The sequence below is a fragment of the Siniperca chuatsi genome, linkage group LG8 (genome assembly GCF_020085105.1).
Source record: "Siniperca chuatsi isolate FFG_IHB_CAS linkage group LG8, ASM2008510v1, whole genome shotgun sequence".
NCBI lineage: Eukaryota > Metazoa > Chordata > Actinopteri > Centrarchiformes > Sinipercidae > Siniperca > Siniperca chuatsi.
The window spans coordinates 15,120,155-15,139,859 of record NC_058049.1 but is presented as its reverse complement, the minus strand read 5'-3'; the positions used below and the strand labels follow the sequence as shown (position 1 = coordinate 15,139,859).

The window sequence follows — 19,705 nt, the reverse complement described above, 5'->3', positions numbered from 1 at the left end:
ATTCATCAGATCAGGTGAGTTCAAAGCCATGATGAATTTATCTCCACTGTCTTGGGCCCATCTGTAAGTAGGGTTTAATTTATACAGCTTACTGGGTTCCTTTTATATGTCACTCTTTTGAAACTTGTTATCTCGGTGTAAAACAATTATAGATGATGGATTTTACTGAGAGAGCACATGACAAGAACGAATATTAATGTAGTGGTTTAGAAATACTTGTTTTTTGAGGGTTTGTCGGGTCGTCGAGTTTAACACTGAAAGTATAGGACAACAATGGCAACTGATAGTTTAATCAGCTCAATCCATTGTAAATATTACTTAGAAATCAACAGAACACACGTGGCTGTTTGACCCTGACGTGATTTGAACACGCACCCTTCTGATCTGGAGTCAGACGCGCTACCATTGCGCCACAAGGTCGGCTTTCACCAGCTGAAATGGCATTTTACAGAGGTCTACTTTCTTTTCATAGAGTATGCACCGATTAATCTTTATTCTTACCCTAGAAAGACGTGTTTTCGCTTCCTTTTTAATAAAATGTCCTTTTTTTTCATCTCATTTTAGTAAGGCTTGTTAAGGGGATGTAGCTCAGTGGTAGAGCGCATGCTTTGCATGTATGAGGCCCCGGGTTCAATCCCCGGCATCTCCATCTTTTAAGGTGGAGCTCTGTATAAAACTGAATGTCAGTCATCATAAGTTCATGTGCCCTCAAAAGCAGTTTGTAAATCATTATACCTAACTACAGTGTCTTTGCCTTTATCGGTCAGCTGTAGAAGCACAAAAATATGTAAATGCAACAATAAATTAAAGCTATTTATTTATTCAGGTATGTTCAGGATTTATTTATGTATGTAGACAAATTCTTTATTTTTTGATGAATAAGTCATATTTGTCCTCCATACAGGGATAGAGAGAGAGGAAGAAAGACAACAGAAGTGATACATGCAAATTGTGCAAACCCTCAAAAAACAAGTTTTTCTATATCACTATATTAATATTCATTTTTGTCACGTGCTCACTCTGTAAAATCCAACTTTTCAATCCAGTTCAAACAGAGGAAGATGCACTGGTTGTCAGTTTGTTTACATTTCTCCTTATACTGTATATTGAATCACAATTGCAATACTATAAACGTTAATTTAACCACCTGGTACCTCGTATGAAATCACAGTGTCATATGAAGTCATAAACATCCTGGTAGAAGTCGTTATCATTATGGTACAAATGGTTACTACACAGCTGTTTGACCTTGATGTGATTTGAAAACAACCTTCTGATGGAGTCTGACACACTAACATTGCCCCACAAAGTCTGTCATTGCAAGCTGTAATGGCACTGAAATGGGCTGGCGTTTTAATCCAAGATCCAAAAACGAACTGGGTCCCAAGAGGTCAACTGGGCCTGCTAAGCATTTATATAAAATAGAGCATTAAAAAGATATTACTTGTAAGGTATCGGGGTATCTGTTTTGGGGGGAACTTTTCTATCCAGTTCAAACAAAGTAGGAACACCAACACAACGTGTTGACAATATTCCTTACGAATACACACATTATCTTCAGGTGATCCTCCTTGCAACTGATTCATCATTTATACATTTATTTATTGATACTTAAATAATTTTTTGTCTTCCACACCTGTATGTGGCAGTAACACACTGAGGAAGGCCTTGGCCCAACCATCTATGCACTAGTCACAGTGTTCTTCTATCAGAAGATATTCCCTCATTTGATGTTGGAGAATATTGTCCATGACACTCTAAAATTTCTCACCAGAGTTCAATTTAGTTATGATGTAGTGACTGCAAAGGCATAACTTCTGTACTCATCAAACCATTGAGTAATCTCTTGTACTCCAAGGCTGGGGTCATTACCATGCTGGAATAAACCAATGCCATAAGGAAATGAAAAGGCGCAGCTACAGATTTTTGACCCTGACGTGATTTGAACACGCAACCTTCTGATCTGGAGTCAGACGCGCTACCGTTGCGCCACAGAGTCGGCTGCAGTTTATACACACAGACTATAAAAGTATATTAACTGTGTGGTAAGGAAGCATCTATGCTGTGGACTTTTACCAGGCACGTTCAATGTGAAAACGGTGTGCACCGTTTTGCTACGATTTCCGTGTTGAACGACATATTTCCTGTAAACGGTGTGCATTGGGCTTTGAGGCACGTTTTCCCTCGTTTGGTGGTTGTGTCAGAGGTGTTACCCAATCACAGCAACGTGTATATAAACACCGCTTTATTCAAAAGGCAGTGCGCTTGCGTACACAACAGGATGTTCAAGGCCCCATCGTTTCCTTTTAAATAAACGTTTTGTTGGGCTGAACGCGGCCCAGATGTTCTGAATCTTGTGATTCTCGGGGCACAGAATTGCTTTTTATCAGACTTTTATTGTTAGGCAAATTATATAACATTATGAAGTTAAGAAGAAACATTTACCCAAATCAGGAACTTAACAAAATGCCCCGCGCCTGCAGACCTTATCTGAAAACTGTTTCTTTAACATGATTTTTCTGTCGTCTCTGTATCCTGGGTCTCTTTCCTGATGATATGAAACTAACAAAATCTAAGGTAAAACTGGTCAGTCTTTGTATCATACAGGCAAAATAGTGTATTGCTCTTCAGTGGCTGAATAGCCTCTCAAACTGCCTGGCCATGGAAAAACTGACGTATGCTACTATCGGCTACCTAAAGACATTTCAGAACATATGGGGACTCATAAGTTATCTCAACAACTCTGTACTTTCTGACGAAGAAATGTAGTTTATGCATGACAGTATTATGAACTAAAGGACTATATAAATGGAGTTTTTTGTTGTCGTTTGTTTGTATTTTTCCTTAATGTTATGTGTGTGTATGTATCTACGTATGTATATGTTTTGTTTCAATTTGTGTGTTTTTATTTATTGTGGAAAATATGAAAAGTAAAAATCTGTACTTAAGTACAGTACTTGACTAAACGTACTTTCCACCACTGCTGTAGGGTCTATTTATCATTACATTTCATTATCAGTTTTAATGTGTGAGGCAAAACTGTCACTTTAATAAGGAAGTTCATTTTCATTAAATGGTCACACGGTGGCGCCAACAGACCAAAACAGCTCAAGTGTAGTCTTCACGTACTGAATTCAAAAATGTATTTTAGCTTAAATAAATAAATTAGTTGTATTTATTGTTTGTTTTTTTTACATTTACTTGTGGTAACATATTGCTTATCAAACTTGAAAAATGGTGAGGTGGCACAGCTGTAGCCAATATACTGTGAGTCAGTAAGCCATTAAAACTTTAATTCACTTTTAACTTTAATAAAGCGTTCATTTATCATTAGTTTTTCCCTTACTTGCCGAAAGAGAGTTTCAATTTACACAAATCGGTCAATTATAACGAATGTTTCCAGCAGCAGTGGAGCGTGAAGGGGCATTTGGACCTGGAGGGAGCATTGAGAGAGCAGAGATGGGAGCAGCAGCGCAGAAAGACCCGCTGTACCGCGCCCACCCTGCCAGCAGCTGCCGCAGCATGTGCGTCCTCCCCGCCGATTCGTTACATCTTATAGGACGAACAATATGTGGATCGAATGGACAATGGGATCACCGTAGGAGGGCATACCATCATGTAAGTGTACATCCTGTCATGAAAAGACATCAGACAGCTATAGACTGAAAATAGATCAGAAGCTCTCTTCTATGTGACTCCATGCACGACTCTTACTTGCAGTTTATCACAGGACCGCCAATGTGGGATACGGTTCAGTGTGGGCAGCCATCACTTAACGGCCCACAGCATGACCACTGGGCTGTGCAGACACTGCACCACGTAGCAATCACACTGTTAATTGCTGCCTGAAATCAGCACGAAGGATTAGTTTTTGTGCATTGTTTTTTACCCAACCAGGTCCCCTTCAAACACTTTTAATGAGTAACAATTATACAACAAGAGCTTGGTCACCCTTTCAATTAACTGCAGCTGAATTGTGTGTGGTCCAGTGGTGGTGGAAGTATTCAGATCCTATAGTCAAGTACAAGTATTTATACCACACTGTAAAAATACTCTAAGTAAAGGTCCTGCATTGAAAATGTTACTTAAGTAAAAGTGTGTAAGTATGATCAGAAATATACAAAAATGGCCCCTGTGACTGTTATACCATTATATATTATATCATTAGATTATTATTACTCATGCATTAATATAAAAGCAGGATTTTACTGTTGTGGTTGGTTGTCGTGGAGCAAATTTTTACCTATTTTGTATCAGACTGCAACTAATGATTATTTTCATTATGAATTAATCATCTGATTATTTTTTGATTAATCGATTGATAGTTTGGTTTGTAAAATAGTGACAAATTCCCATCACAATTACCCAGAGCCCAAAGGGACATCTTCACAATGCTTGTTTTGTCCAATAAACACTACAAACCTCAAAATTATTAAAAAGCAGTAAATCCTCACAGTTGAGAAGCTGGAACCATAAAATATTTAGGTCACTTTTGCTTAAAAAATTACCACTTTTTTTTTTATTAAAGTACAAGTACCTCCAATTTGTACTTAAGTACAGTAATTGAGTAAATGTACTTAGTTACATTCCACCACTGCTGTAGTCTTACTGTAGTAGGAGTCTGTGTGCTGAGGTCTATCAGTAGTTCCCAATTTTGTTTTGCTTGTGACCCCTCATCACAACATGTCTGAGCAAGTTGTGAGCAGCTCAGTCAGAGAGTGATTTTCTTCTTGAGATTGTTTAATTGAATAATTTTTAGAGGCCCGAAGAGGTAAAAGTATAAAGTATTTCACAAAAAAAGAAGCAAAGATTGGAGAAAGGTAGGAAAAATAAACATGATTTTGTGTAAACAGACATTGATTTCTTCATGGTCTGCTAGTGGAGGTTCATTCGCTCAGAGCTGATCTAACATCCACCCAGACAGCAACACACTATACAAACCAAAACAGTACAGCATCAGTACACAAATACGCAAATATACTGCATTACAAACATGCATATCAAAACACTGTAATTCTGAAAATCATGGTCTTAGAGAAAATGTTTAGGATGTTGTCACCATATGAATTTATAAGTCGTGTTGCATTTCGTATTTACTTTTCTCTTCCATTGCAACATTTTCAGAAAGAAGAAGTAGCAATTCAGATGGAGAAGGAGAGTTTCCTGATTTTTCTATATTTTGCCATAAATTTATACAAGATGATGACATCTGGCCAATAGCCTTCCTAGACGTTGCTGATGTTGGCCTGTTTCCAGTTGGCACAATTGCAGAGTGCGTTTGACTGCTGGTTATGAAACACACAATCACACACACGCACACTTTTGAATTTTTATACTTAGGAGGGCCCTTAATGACAAAATGCATTCCCTAGCCCCTTACTCTAACCCGTACCTGTACCCTAACCTTGACCTAAACCCAAAGCTGGATTACCAACAGGCAACGCCGGCAACTGCCCAAGTCCCAAAGACCCCACGTGCCACCAACAGCCCCAAGATCCCTGTGTGGCAATTTGGTGTGTGGTAATATAATCAACTGTAACTTTATGCTTTAGTACTAAAGCACAATATCAATATCAACTGACATGAAAAGGTGGGCCCTGCTTTATAACATGATTTTGAGACCCTGTGATTCTTGTACCAAAATCTTGTTTTAAAGGAATACTTCAACATTTTGGGAAATACACTTACTGTATTTGGTTTCTTGCTGAGAGTTAGATGAGAAGAATGATAACACTGTCACCTCTGTCAAGTAAATATGATGCTATAGCTAACATTTGGTTAGCTTAGCTTAGCACAAAAACCAGAAACAGCTAGCCTGGCTCTGTTCAAACATAACAAAATCAGCCTACCAGCACCTGTTAACATATTTAATACGTCATATCTTGCTTGTTTAATCTGTACAAAAACCAAAGTGTAAATATGATGATTCACCATTTTATGTGGGGACTAGTTGCCAGACAACTTGTGGAGATTCATTGCTCCCAGCAAAGAAATATTACGGCACATAGCCCCCTGTAAAACAGTGAATTGTCTGTTTCCAGTCTTTATGCTAGGCAAGACAAGACAAGGCAATTTTATTCATATAACACATTTCAAACACAGAGGCACTTCAAAGTGCTTTTTATTTTATGTATCCTTTATTTAGCCAGGAAGGTTCCATTGAGATACAAGATCTCTGCAGCCAGGGAGTCCTGGTTAAAACGGCAGCATAAGCAATTTCACATAAAAAACAATTTTGCATTAGAATGGCATTTAAAAACAATAAGCAATAAAAAAGGAATAAAATCAATTAAGATTGAGATTTTAAAAATGTAATGAAATTAAATAAAATACATACAATGAAATACAACACAAATTGAATACACCAGAGTGTTAAAACTGCAGGTGGATGAATTAAGATGCTTCACTACTTCCTCCAGAGTTTTAGTATTAATAGCATTGAATGTTGACAATCTGGCCAAATTGTTTCTGTGGGCCATGTAGTATTTCTGCAGAGGAATACTGTACACACTGCACAGAGATGGGGAGGCCCTGGGGCCCCTAATCCTTAACCCTCAAATTTAGTTGTAACCTTCAAACAGCCCTTTGACCTGAGCATGCTCAGTCTGTGTTTACATTACTTTCCTGTTTTGTTTTACCACTTATCATTTGATATGTTGGACTTACAGTCATAAATATAAATATAATAAAAAATATCAAGTTACAGAGTCTGTCTACACAGCTGTACCATATGAGCCCTATTGTTCAGAAGAAATACAACAAAGAGCTGAGAGGAATAAACTATACTGGGCATTTGACAAAACAGTCTCCACTCAAGGTCCACTTATTTGCTTATTCTGGAGCTTTCATTCATGTCGCACTGTGTCCATCAGCAGATGAAGTTTGCTTAGTGGTCAAGGAGCTGTAGATCATCAAACTTTCCATCAGCCTGGGGCAGTAATGGAGATGTATGGCACATAGGAATAAGCTGCATCAGGGCAGTTGCTTGACAGACATGTTATATAGATACATTCTTTGATTTGTTGATTATAGTTCAAAGATAAATTGACGCCAGTGAGTCTGCATTGTGATTAGATAGATATCATATGGCTCAATAATATAGCTACACATACACACACATAGACAGATGTAGGGGGTTAAAGCTTATGTTAACACTGTGGTTTAAGGACGTGCGTACGAGCTTGTTTGAGTGCCACACAGTGTGTGTGAAAAAAGAGCTGGGTCTTGTGATCAGGTGATGATCGTGGTAAAACATAAATTCTGAGGTCTCATGAGTGTTATAGTTAAAGTAAGACTTCCAGCATCGGTTTACATCTCTGCCCTCGGCGACCAGCAACCTCTCCTTCAACCTCCATCAGCTTGCCGGATCCCACGGAAAGACATAACAGCATCAAAGTGAATGAGCCCTAAACATTATGCAAAGTATCTGGGCCAATTAATGAAGAGTATGTAGCAGTATGTGCTCTGGCTGCTGCCATAGCAACAGTGACATAGCAACAACCCATTAAATGCAAATTGACACAGCTCCAACATCTATCAGACTAAATGACTTGAACCCTTTTGCAGTAATGTCACTGTGACCTCTTTGCCTCTTCATCAATTACATCAAAGGATAGAAAATAAACTCACTGAAATCAACAATTATCTTATTAACCAACAAAATTATATGAATCAGTAATAGTCTCTGGAGTCTTAGTGTGGTCTACCTTGGTGGTCTTTCATAATTCCTTTGGTAATGACACACCTGGGTAATTCAGGGATTTTTAGAGAATGGACTTTACATTGGACAGTAGCTCGATAACATGGCCGACATGCTATTGATCTTGTGTCTTTAATGATTTGTTCTGTTGTTGGTGAAGTCACTGTCATGTTGTTTGTTGTTGATAGTGGCAGTAACTCTTTTGAATCGGTGTGTGACTTAAGTTTTTCAACCAGTCTCTGGGAAAATGTGCAGATTAATGTCTGTTTAATCATCAAAGTGTAACACTTGAGTAAAGACACTGAAAGATACCATATACTGGTAAAAAAAATAATGTTGTAGTGTTTCTTGAATTAACAGCCAATCATGTATTTTGATTATAAAATGTATTAAAATCTTGATTCTGATCTGATCCAAGGCTTCATTATAGAATTCAGGTTTTCCTTAATTTACAGTACTGATGTTTAATGAAGATGTTTATGGAGATGTTATTGTAAAAACTGCGTACAATATGTTCTGTTCTAAGGGATGATTTGAAAGATTGCAATCAACTTGCCAAGTTTCACTTCCACTATAATGACTTAAAAATACTTCAGACTTGAGTAACACAAAAATACATTTAAAGTGCTTTCGACACTGCAATACATTACAAAGTGATGATTTAGTACACTAGCAGCCGAATTGACATTAAACATGATTAATAACTCACGGACACATCATATGATTTAAGCTAGCCAGGATAGGCTACATGATATAGTTTATTAAAGGGGTAATCCAGCCATTTAGTATTGCACTCCCATATAGTTTGGGGACCAGCGAGAGACAGATTTAAAAAAAGAGTGGTTAAAATCTCTGCAGCAGAGACCAAGATATGCAGACTTGAGTATGGGTCAAGCTTCAAAAGAGCCTAGATCCTACACTTGCCATAATACAACTTATCCATACTTCCCATAATACAACCAGGGTCTTTTGTTAGACCTTCCCTGCCTGTTACTACAAATACAGATGTCAAACTCCACACTCCTTGTTTGTAAAACGAGCTTTCTGTTCTGTCACTTTACAGCTCACATTGGCAAATTCAAACTCTTATTTTACAAATTAATGCTAAAATATGTTGCGAAGAGGGGACTAAGTAAGAAATGACAATCATTTTTCTTAATCAAGCGATGAAATAATTTTTTCGTAATTAAGTGGAGACAGCATATAAGGCTGCTGTGGTCAACCATTTTGTTAATGTAATATTTGATGTTTTGTCACATTGTGGCAGGGTACCTTGAACACACTTGGTTCATATGTGTAGAATCTAAAACATTTCCTGACTTTCACACTCCCCAATGGTACTAAGAAAAGACTCTCTGGCAGACAGTAGTGTTGCTAGCACTGCGCTGATTCTCACCGCGGTTGTCTAATTTAATATGAAAGATGCTGTAATTAAATGAAAACGCTACACATAGTGGTTTTAACTATCAGGTATGTTGAATTGTATATTGTTTCTCAGTTGACCTGACTTATGATTCATTTATGTACAGACATAAATTCACACACAACCAAGAGGTGCAGGTGAGAATCCTAGGTTCAATCTCCTATTTTTTACTTTTAACCTATTAACATATGAGTAACTTCTCAGGAGATAAAGAAAAGCTAATTGTGAGTGTTTCCTCTGGTGAAGCCTGTAGCACCATGGGAAGTCATGAGGTACTGCAGCATCCTATCCTATAGCCTGTCAAGCAGTGATAAGGCCTATCAGGAATGCTTTGTTCATATGGAGAACAGAGAACCAGTTTCCACACGGTGCTCACTGAGTTGTTTTCTTGTGCAAGTCACATGACCTTTTTGGCTAAACTTGTCTAGCTAGCTCTCCCAGCATCCACATCTGTCCTGTAGCTTCAGTGGCACTGCTGTACGGCTTGCTGGGAACGCAGGCATGTTTATTCTCTGCAGCCACAGACACCCACAGGAGAGGGATGTTCTCTGCTACACATCAGAGAGAGTGACTGAGAAAGAGAAAAACATTGGGGAGGGAGGTGTGGGAGGGAACTGGTGAGGAAGAAGAAGGAAGACCTGGCCTATATAAAGAAAGAGAGTGGGGCAAAAGCAGAGAGGTGTGCTGTGTGAGAGAATACTGGAAGACCCTCAGAGCCTGAACTGTGAGTACTAGAGAGTTGTAAGCTGAAGAATATTAACAACTGTGCATTTTGTTTCTGGATTTTTCCTATTTGTGGCTTCATAGAAGGTGTTTGCATATTTCAATTGATTCCTTCTGTTGTTAAAATGGGAGTTTTTTGACCTACCAGTATCTCAGTAAAGATATATTTTTTTTCTGTTATCCAACTTCTGAATTTATGCAGACGACTGACCTAATGGCCTAGACTCGAGCATAACATTTTGTGCCCAGATGTTTCCAGTTTTAGCTCATGTCTTGCTTGTGCATCTTTAAGATTTTACATTTAAGTGTGTTTTACATGTCTTTTTATGAAAATGAGGATGTAATTTTCTCTAAAGATACAGAATGGGCTCATATCAACACTTAATCTTCTCTAAAGCAATCAGAAAACCAATTACATTTCTCATTTTATTTCCTTTTTTTGGCAGTGAAGGAAGCCACCTGTGTGCATGTGTGCATATATGTCCATGCAGGTAAAATAAAGTGTTTGTGAATTGTCTTTCTGTGTGTGTGTGAATGTGCAGAACCATGGCAGGGTTTGGGAACAGATTTCCGATGCGACGCTGCCTCACCTTTGCCACGGGTCTGGTGGAGTGTCTGTGTTTCGCTGGAGCTGTGTTTGGATGGGCTTCACTTGTTTTTGTCCTGAAGATGGAGGGCTACTTCAGCTCTCTGTGCGTCAACACCACAGGAGTCAATGCAACGCAAGTGTTAGGTCAGTTTGATAGCCTCACCTCCACTACTTTGAATTTTGAATGTCTGTGGAAATGATCCAGTAATTTTATGCAATAAAAACTTTAACATTGTCTTTCTAAGCACTTGGATTGTTAAAATCAACTCTTGGAAAATATTTTAAGAATGAAGATATTTTTCATGCTGACCTCTCTGACCTTCATTGTCACCTGTTTAATCACATACTGCTCAACCTTGGTCCACTCTTTCTCTGTTTTTTGTGTGTCTACAGATTGCAGTGGACAGGATGAACAGTTCTCGCTTGTTTTCACCATCGCCTCCTTTATGAACAATTTCCTGACGCTGCCCAATGGTTTCATCTTTGACTGGTTTGGTACTACAGTGGCTCGGCTCTTTGGAATGTGAGTCCAACAACAACAACCTTAATTACTTAAGAGTAAATGGTCAATGGATTTAAAAGATTTCCTATTTAGTTTCTCACCAAAAAGAGTAGTAGAGGAGTAAAGTAGAGAGTAGAGTTGGGTAGTTAAGAGGAATGAAATGACAAGCATTGACTAGTAAAGAACAACAAGAGGTTGTTCGTTAGTGTGATTATTGAGCAACAAGTTCAAGGTGCAGCAGGTACCTTTTCCTAGTTGGTTGCACTGCATGTGTACTGACTAGAGGATTAATCGTACAGCAATTTGATTGGATTTTCTTTAGCAAAGATTCAATGCATCATCTAATTCTGCATCATCAAATATCACCTTCTGCCCACCATTTGAATTGATATAAAGTAGATCTGATTAATTTTGATACTTCCACTACTTGTATATTTGTAGAGCTTACAATATAGAAGCTCTACAAATGTACCAATAATTAAAAAGCTGACTAAAATAGTAGTCAGCGATAATTAAACACCAAGATACTACCTCGAAGAGTGCTTTTTATTTTGTAGTTCAAACATAGCATTTAGATTATTCCAGGAAACTCTTCAGAACAAATGAATGAATTCAGTCTCTGTGTCTCTAAGCTGTGCAGACAGAAGTCAAAATTTAGCACAAATGTAATATTCATTTACATCAATGAATTCAGACTTTTCCAATTGATGCAGTTTCAGCCTGGAACTGATAGTGATGTGTTTTTACACATCTAGCTCTGACATATGACAATCACTTTGAAAAGGTTACCACAATGAAACTCATGCACCCATAAGATAAAAAATAAATAAACATGAAAAGCAATAAAGCTTGTTTAGTAGATTTTGCATCAATAGTTTTTGTACCAAAAAAAAGTACAGCAACTCCTTTTTGTGAATTATTTGTGTTTGTAACACGTTGCCTAGCCAAAACGTCCAGTTTTCTGATGCAGCAATAAAACTAAACATAAAAAAGAGTCCTACTGTTTTCACTAAACTAAACACATTGTCACTAAAGACAGATGAGTTTCTGTCCTCTTCATCCCGCTACATGGCTGTGACTCTCTTTGTGCAAAGAAGCAATTTGCTGTAATTTCAGTGTGTCTCTCTCTCTAGTTTCTCAGGAATTCCCAAATCTGTTTGCCTACAATAACTTTTCTCACATGGAGATAGAGAGGGGGGAGTCATGAAGAGAGGCGAGGAAATTGTAATGTTGCTGTTGGTGTGCATGTGGATAAATATACTGTGCATCTTCCTGTGAAGTAAAAAGTACAAGTAGGACAGCTAGAAAAGTGAGAAGGGAGGAGGCAACACGTGAAGACAGAGAGGTCAGAATAGCTAGGGATGTTATGTAACATAGCTGAAATCTCCAGTCACGAATGGAGCTGCAGCATACACACCTGACAGCCTGACACTTAGCAATGCAGAATGTAGAGAAAATGTTTTATGAGAAAAGGGAGCAGTAAAGGAAATGAAATACCAGAACCTTACAAAAGTGAAACTGGAAAGAGGAAAAGAATGATTATGAAATAGAGACCTTATGACTATCAATCACCAAAGCATGGAGCAATGTCAAAAAGTAATATGTTTTTTTTTTTGCCGGTTCAAACCCAGTGACTTAGAAGTCCTGATATCTATCATATAACATAACACCACACACACATACCTGCCCACATATTTAGAATATTTCTAAATCCACAATAACAAACGGGTACTAAGGCCATTCATATGTTTCCACTAAAAGAGGCTGGAGGGAAAATCAAAGGCAGCAAGTGGAGATGAGGATGGATCTTTGCTTAGGACGGGCCAGGAAAAGGAAATTAAAGTCAGCCTAAAGTTCTCCAAACAACAGCAGGAGAACCTGCGTGGCAACGTGTGTTTACTGTGACTTAAGTGTATTGATTTTTATTCATTTTAAGACCAATTTTCCCATCTCACAGTCTTTGTTTTGTAAAATTTTGTCCTCGAAAACATTAAACACTACTCTCACTCTTGTGTCTGGCAATGTGACGCTCCCATTATGCCAATAAAATGGTGATGATAACACTGGAATTTCTTTTTCCTACCAGATTTCTTTACACCATGGGTACATTAATGGTGGCTTTCGCAACCCCAGGTGAAAAAGAATTTCTCTTTGTCTTGTGTTTTCCCTTATAGTCTAAAGAAATACTGCCATGAAGTCAGATGTTACAGCTGACTCTAACAGCTGTGGATGCTCATTTTTCCCATTTCTTTCTTTTCCCATCAGCTTTGTCCAACCTGCTCTTCCCAGCTCTCTCCTTTCTGGCAGTGGGTGGCGTCATGTTTCTAATCACCAACATGCAGGTACTGAACCAGTCATTCATATTAGAACAGATTAAAAAGATTATAGTCAGTTTTGATTAATCTGCCAATTATTTTCTTGATTATTCAATTGATTTCTCTATAAAATGTCAGTAAATTGTCCATCACAATTTCTCAGGGCCCAAGATGACATATTCAAATTGCTGTTTTTGTCCAACCAAGAGTCCGAAAAACCCAAAATATTCAATTTACAATCATATAAAACAGAGAAAATCAGCAAATCCTCAAACTGGAGAAGCTGGATCCAAAGAATGTTTAGCATTTTTGCTTGACTAATCGATTAATTGTTTCAATTCACTTTTTTTTTTCAGAATCTGTGGATGACTGATATTTGCTCCAAATTGCTGCGAGGGAAAATTAAATGAAAAATGAAAGTTTGACTCCAGAATTATGTCGTATTAGACTGTTAAGTGTTTTTCTTCCTGTAAAAAACAAAATCTGTACGCATCTGTCTCGTCATTTTAAGTTTGGTGATCTGTCTTTTTTTGAGCTATTTCTGGATGCCTGCATGTGTGCTCTCTCAGTGGAGTATCACCTGAAGGTACAGTAGAAAAGACACATGATCAAGAACCACTAACTCTAACTCGTCCCATGACCAATTTTTGAGGTAAGCTGACTGAGAAACACAGTTGTAAGAGCTTTTTTTGAAAGCGACAGAGGGAGGTTTGACTAAAATATCTGATTGAGATCTCAGTGTTCACCAGATAAAAACGTCCACGTCTGTCTTCATGTCATCACTAAACAGGAACACGAACAAAAGACAGAGAGTCTGTCCTCAGTGCACTTTTGTTGGCTGCAGGGCTTTTCTCAGACTAAGCTCATGATCTGGTGGGGAAAAAACACATAAAGCCATCTTGGGGAAACTGAAAACCACATCCGCATATTCAACTCAGCAAGAACTCATTTTACACTGAATGACAGAAAAGTAAAAAGGACATTGTCCAGTCAGACATTCAAAGAAAGTCCCACAGACAGATAGACACTTAAATGCAACATTCATCTGTTTTAATCAATTCAAATTTTGCTCCTAAAGGTAGGAAACCTGTTCGGCTCACATCGCTCCACCATCATCACTCTCTACAACGGGGCCTTCGACTCTTCCTCAGCACTCTTCCTCGTCATCAAGGTGAGAAACATTCACACACTGCTCTCATAAATTAAATCTACTGGAAATATATTTATACATGTTGTTCTGATCTCCACACCGTCTTCTCCTGCAGCTGTTATACGAGTCTGGCATCTCTCTCCGTGACTCCTTCCTCTTTCTGTCTGCCTGCGGCATCATTCACCTGCTCAGGACTTTCTTCCTGCTGCCCAGAAACTTCATTCCCTACCCGCTGCCTGATCACTACACATACGGGTACGACAACACCTCATACATGCTTCAGGGATACGTCAAGTGTAAATAGGGCTCATTATTTTCTGTTTTTATTTTCCAAAAAATAAAATAAATCATGAATTTATCTGTTTGTTTCAAATATTTAGAAAATGATTGAAAATGTAATAAAAATACAAGTGAAAATCAGATTTCAAAAATGCCATTTTAATGCAACTCCAGACTTGGCTTACGTGGGGGCTCTTTGCTAGAAGACCTTGTTTACTGTAAACACATCAGTGTACTCTACAGTTTACAGTACAGATCAGTGTTCTCTTACAGCAAGAAAAACAGGTTTTTGGGTGTGATGGGACATAAAGTCTGAGTCGAAAACCACTTTAAACCATCCTGCTCCCTTTACAAGATCTGCATATTTTTCAAACAAATTCTGATTGATGATAATAATTCAGTTCCAAATATTGAAAGCCAAACAAAAAATTGATGAATCAAAGTTTCTTGCAAAAACAACACTTTTTAAAAAAAATCTTACCAGCACAGTTCATTTTCACACAATTATCCCTTGGGAAAATCCTTAATATCCTGTTATGTGATTATAGCGGGTTGGGACTTGAAAACCTCATTTATAAAGTAAATAATTATCAAAGAACTCCTACAATGCCCTCAGTCTGTGGCTGACCCACTGTGACCTTTGTCAGGAAATGTTGTGGTAAATCGGAGACAGAGCAGACAACAGCGAATGATAACGCAAAGAGGACGATTGAGGAAACGCCATTCAGCGACAAGGACGTCCCTTTGAAACAAGGTGTGTGTTTACTGTGGCGTAGATTAATACATAGTGAGATCTAACAGAAAAAAATAATCATATATCCTATTTCTCCACAATCATTTTTATTCCTTTTCCATCACGTTTTTGTTTCCTCTTTGTTCTTTCCTCCTTTTCATTCTTTATCTCTGTGGTCTCCCCTCGTCTCTCTCAGAGAAGAGTTTCCGTGAGTGTTGTCTGTCCTGGCTCTTTGTGTGGCACCTGCTTTGGCTGTCGGTGATGCAGCTCAGACATTACCTCTTCATCGGCACCCTCAACCCCATGCTGCAGCGGCTCACGGCGGGAGAGCCTTCGCTGGGTAAACACACACACAAACACCACATCATGTTGTCACTTTCTTAGCAAAGATAGAAGTTTGTGTTAACCTTCCTTTTTAGGTATCATCCTGTTTCAGCAAGGCACGTTCCATGAAAACTTCAACTAAGGGGACATGACTGAAGTGATATTATGTGAGCAAGAAGCTGCTGTAGCATAGAAAGTTCTCAGTCATATAAAAGAGCTAACTGTCCCTCTATGGTTTTATGGCCCAATCTCACGAAAACAATGTACCAAGAGGACAGCTAATGTAGTTAAGTTGAGTTTAACATTGGCTGCAGTGGGATTAATAATTAGAAATCACCTCTCATTTACCTAAAGAGTGGACTTTGTGATCTGTTATCACACATTCTGGCAGACTTGTTGAACTGTTTTTGACTCTTTTTTTCTCTAGCCATCTTGTCGTTGCTTGTGTGTCCCTGCAGTGAGCCAGTACATCAACGCCTTTGCGATAACGCAGCTGTGTGGCGTGCTGTGCGCTCCCTGGAACGGTCTCCTCATCGACAGACAAAAGGGCAAACATCGTGCTGCAGGTAACATGTTAATACTAATCATGACTAGTGATGAACCCAGCAGGTCACACCCATGGCAGACCTACTGTCAGTGTGTCCAAAGAGAAAATAATTAACTGAAAAAGTCCCTTTTCTAACTGTAGTGGAAACAGCAGTCCCAAAGCACAGACCACCAACCTCATATTCCCTTCAATAGTTAAGAGTTAATAGTTAATAGAAATAAATTAACTTTGAGAGCTGTGAATGGTATGATTGTTGTTTGGGGCCTAAATATCAGTACTGCGTATTGTCAAAGAAGACCTATTTTATGAGGGGGTTTATAAGTTGTAAGTAATGGATTTATTAATGGTTTTAATTCATTAATACTTACAGCACCAGACCTGATGGTTGGTTATTGCAGTGGAGGAACCCGTCATTTTTTTAAGTGACAAACTCATGACACATTCATACTTTTGAAATAAGCCATCCAATTTTCAGGTGGAAAAACCCCCACAGCCAAAGGGCATTTTTATAGCTTGGCATGCAAATGTCATCCTTATTAATGGCTTGTTACTGATCTATAAAGCATTAATAAATGGTTTATTAAGCATTAATAAACTTTTTAAAATAAAATCAATGACTTTATTAATCCTCAGGGGAAATTCACAAGCTACCCAGCAGTATATAAAGTAATATATATAAAATATATATAAATGAATACTTTTTTTGACGAACAGGTGTCTGATTTTTAATTTATGTGTGTGTGTAGGAGAGAGTGAACATGAGGCAGACATGCGGGCCATGGTGCTTTCTCTCTTCCTGACAGCACTGCAGTGTGTGATGTTCTCAGTTTGTGCCTCCACCCCATACCTGCCGCTTCAGTACCTCACCTTCATCCTGCAGGTGCTCAACCGCTCCTTCCTCTATGGCGGCAACGCAGCCTTCATCAGTCTGGCGTGAGTATCAAACACACACAAATGCACACATCTCTTTCTGGACTACACTTAAGTATGTTCCTGAGGCACACATAGAGACACATTTTTACATACTTGCACAAAGTTTTGTTGTAAAGAAAGCTAAAAGAAAAAGATAAAAAGAGCAGGATTAGAAGATACACAATCTGCGTGCCAAGTGTGAACTTGTGAATTCAATTAATTTTAAGGAAAGTGCCTTGAGTAAAATAAAATAAAAGTCCTCCCCATTTAGCATTAATAAGCAGTGTGTAAATATTTAATAAATGATTTCTAACACACTATAATTTAGATGTAAGCAGTTATAAGGTCTTTTTAAATGTTTATTGATATTGATGTCGACAACAGTAACTCCTGCTGTGAAGTATTCATAACTGGATGCTGGTATATAAACAGGTAATGAATGACAATATAACACAGTTGTGATGATTTACAATATGTCTTCGTAGGAGAAGTTGTTGACAAATACTGTACATTAATAAACATATAAAAATATTCTTATATCTGCTTATAACTACATTATAATGTGTTATAAACACTATTTTTAAGGGATGTTTTTAATGCTTAAAAATGTCTCCTTTTCTACACTCACCACTTCCTTCCTTTTGCCATGTCATCACTTTGTGTGTGTGTGTGTAGTTTCCCATCATGCCACTTTGGGAAGCTGTATGGTCTAGTCATGGCTCTATCTGCAGTGTTTTCTGTGCTGCAGTATCCCTGCTTTGCCCTGGTGAAAGGAGCTCTGCATGGAGACCCTTTATATGTGAGTACAAGACATGTAATTGACACAACCGTAAATCCCACATACTTACTCTGGTCCTTCTCCCATTATAACCGTCTTTATCTATGAACTGTCCTCTTACTGCTTCCTTCATGTGTCTGCAGGTGAACATTGGTCTGACGCTGCTCAGCCTGCTTGCCTTCATCAATCCGCTCTCAGTCTACCTGCACTGTCGAAGTCATGCCTCCAAGCAAGCCAAGAGCAAAGCCTCCTCTTAAAGTCTGTAAAATGAGAGCAACGAATCGCACTTAAAATGTCCTTAATATCACCAGTGAGACTGTTACCTCTTCAGTTTGTCTGATTGATAGCGCTCGTATGGCTGCATTGCGTTGCCATAGCCAAATTGAATGTATCCACAATAATTCAGAGCTTCTGGTGTGCAGCCTGCTGCAGGTGACTCTCTGCATAACCCTTTACCTCTTGTGAGATTTCCCGGATACGTCATTTTAGTTTCACTGAGTGATCCAATCATTTTAAAGCATCTCAGCATTTAGTTACAATCAAACACATGGTGCTAATGAGCTTTTTGGAAACCCAGCTTTAGCAACTGTTAGCTTTGCTTGTTTTGTTTACAGTTCAAATTCCTTGTGCTGGTGGCTATAATTATACTTTGACTGTGACGTGTCTTATGTTTCTTGTTTTATGCAATCTTACAATTTAACATTATATTCTTGCCATTTTTTATATTCTGTGTAACACTAGCCACCTATCACACCATGGTTATGGTGGTTTCAATGTGCCAATAGAAAACACACTTTATTGTCAAAAGCTGAAAATGTTACAGATGTTTATATCACTGTGGACCATTAAGGTATCTCTCTCTATATATTTTAAAACAGAGAATAGAACCAACAATGTTGAGTGTAGAGACTGCATGAGGTACACTTAGGAGTCAGAGTCACAGATATCAGTCTGTGTTGTTTTAGTTGGACCGATCAGTGACGCACACAGCATAAAAACGATAACTCAGGCTCATTCGTTGGTGTAAAAACAGCTCAGTGAAGCCCCTCTGTCAGGACAAAGGTCCTGTTTGCTCACTAACATGATGCTGATGTCTCTTCACTGATTGCTTTACCATGTGAGTTCATTCAGATACTTCGACTACAGCAGGCAACGCAGCTCTGCCACCTGCTGGCCTCTTAGTTTAGCTGTCAGCTACTAATATCACTATTGTGCCAAACATTAACCAACAGTAACATGTGACGTCTCATGCGTTCAGTGTGTCCAGTAGAAGAATTTGGTGTCATGAAGGATTCTGTTTTTTAATTAAAATGTGTGTCATACGTAATGGTATGTAAAACGTTACAAAAGGGAATATGTACTACTTTTTTTTTTTTTTTTTTTTTTAACCAGTATGTTTATGTTTTAGGTCGACTGTATTTTTCAAAAGTGCCAAGTCTGGTGGAAATTTTTCTACAAATATGCAAACTCTTCATTGTGAAAATGAAATGTATCTTTTGATATAGTGTAGGAAAGGGCATTATTATTTTTTAAGTTACTTCTGCCCAAATGTTTCAGTTCTCAGCTACTGTGAGAAGAATTGGGTGCAACTGTAATCTAGTAAGAAGATATTTTAAAAAGACCACAAATGAAAACAACTGCAGGAACTGTACATTGTACATATTGACATACAAATATCCAACTATATTAAAATAAACATTAAAGTGATATTTAATGTTTATTAACCCTGAA

General features: G+C 38.2%; 1 protein-coding gene and 3 non-coding genes across 5 annotated transcripts; 2 read left to right on the top strand and 2 right to left on the bottom strand.

Moving 5' to 3' along the window:
- Positions 1-348: 348 nt before the first annotated feature.
- On the bottom strand, positions 349-420 carry trnaw-cca. The gene has a single exon. It is a non-coding gene; the product is annotated as a tRNA-Trp (tRNA).
- Positions 421-577: 157 nt separating this feature from the next.
- Positions 578-649, top strand: trnaa-ugc. Its single transcript has one exon. It is a non-coding gene; the product is annotated as a tRNA-Ala (tRNA).
- A 1,278-nt stretch (positions 650-1,927) lies between these two features.
- On the bottom strand, positions 1,928-1,999 carry trnaw-cca. The gene has a single exon. It is a non-coding gene; the product is annotated as a tRNA-Trp (tRNA).
- A 1,468-nt stretch (positions 2,000-3,467) lies between these two features.
- LOC122880132 (solute carrier family 43 member 3-like) lies at positions 3,468-19,705 on the top strand. Of its 2 annotated transcripts, none has more exons than XM_044204936.1 (13): positions 3,468-3,618; positions 10,388-10,578; positions 10,828-10,957; positions 13,023-13,069; positions 13,202-13,278; positions 14,330-14,422; positions 14,517-14,656; positions 15,328-15,434; positions 15,610-15,753; positions 16,196-16,303; positions 17,031-17,217; positions 17,872-17,995; positions 18,118-19,705. In XM_044204936.1, the coding sequence occupies exons 1-13, from the start codon at positions 3,581-3,583 to the stop codon at positions 18,229-18,231; spliced, it is 1,500 nt and encodes a 499-aa protein (XP_044060871.1). In that variant the 5' UTR covers positions 3,468-3,580; the 3' UTR covers positions 18,232-19,705. The 2 variants fall into 2 exon arrangements, with proteins under 2 accessions (XP_044060871.1, XP_044060872.1); XM_044204937.1 differs by lacking the exon at positions 3,468-3,618 and adding an exon at positions 9,697-9,846.

What these genes read in the sequence shown, in the direction of transcription:
- LOC122880132 (XM_044204936.1), top strand. Translation starts at nt 3,581, where the DNA reads ATGGACAATGGGATCACCGTAGGAGGGCATACCATCAT. An exon ending in GTGGCTCGGCTCTTTGGAAT is followed by an intron (nt 10,958 to 13,022) that starts GTGAGTCCAACA and finishes TTTTCCTACCAG; the next exon opens with ATTTCTTTACACCATGGGTA. An exon ending in GGACGTCCCTTTGAAACAAG is followed by an intron (nt 15,435 to 15,609) that starts GTGTGTGTTTAC and finishes CGTCTCTCTCAG; the next exon opens with AGAAGAGTTTCCGTGAGTGT.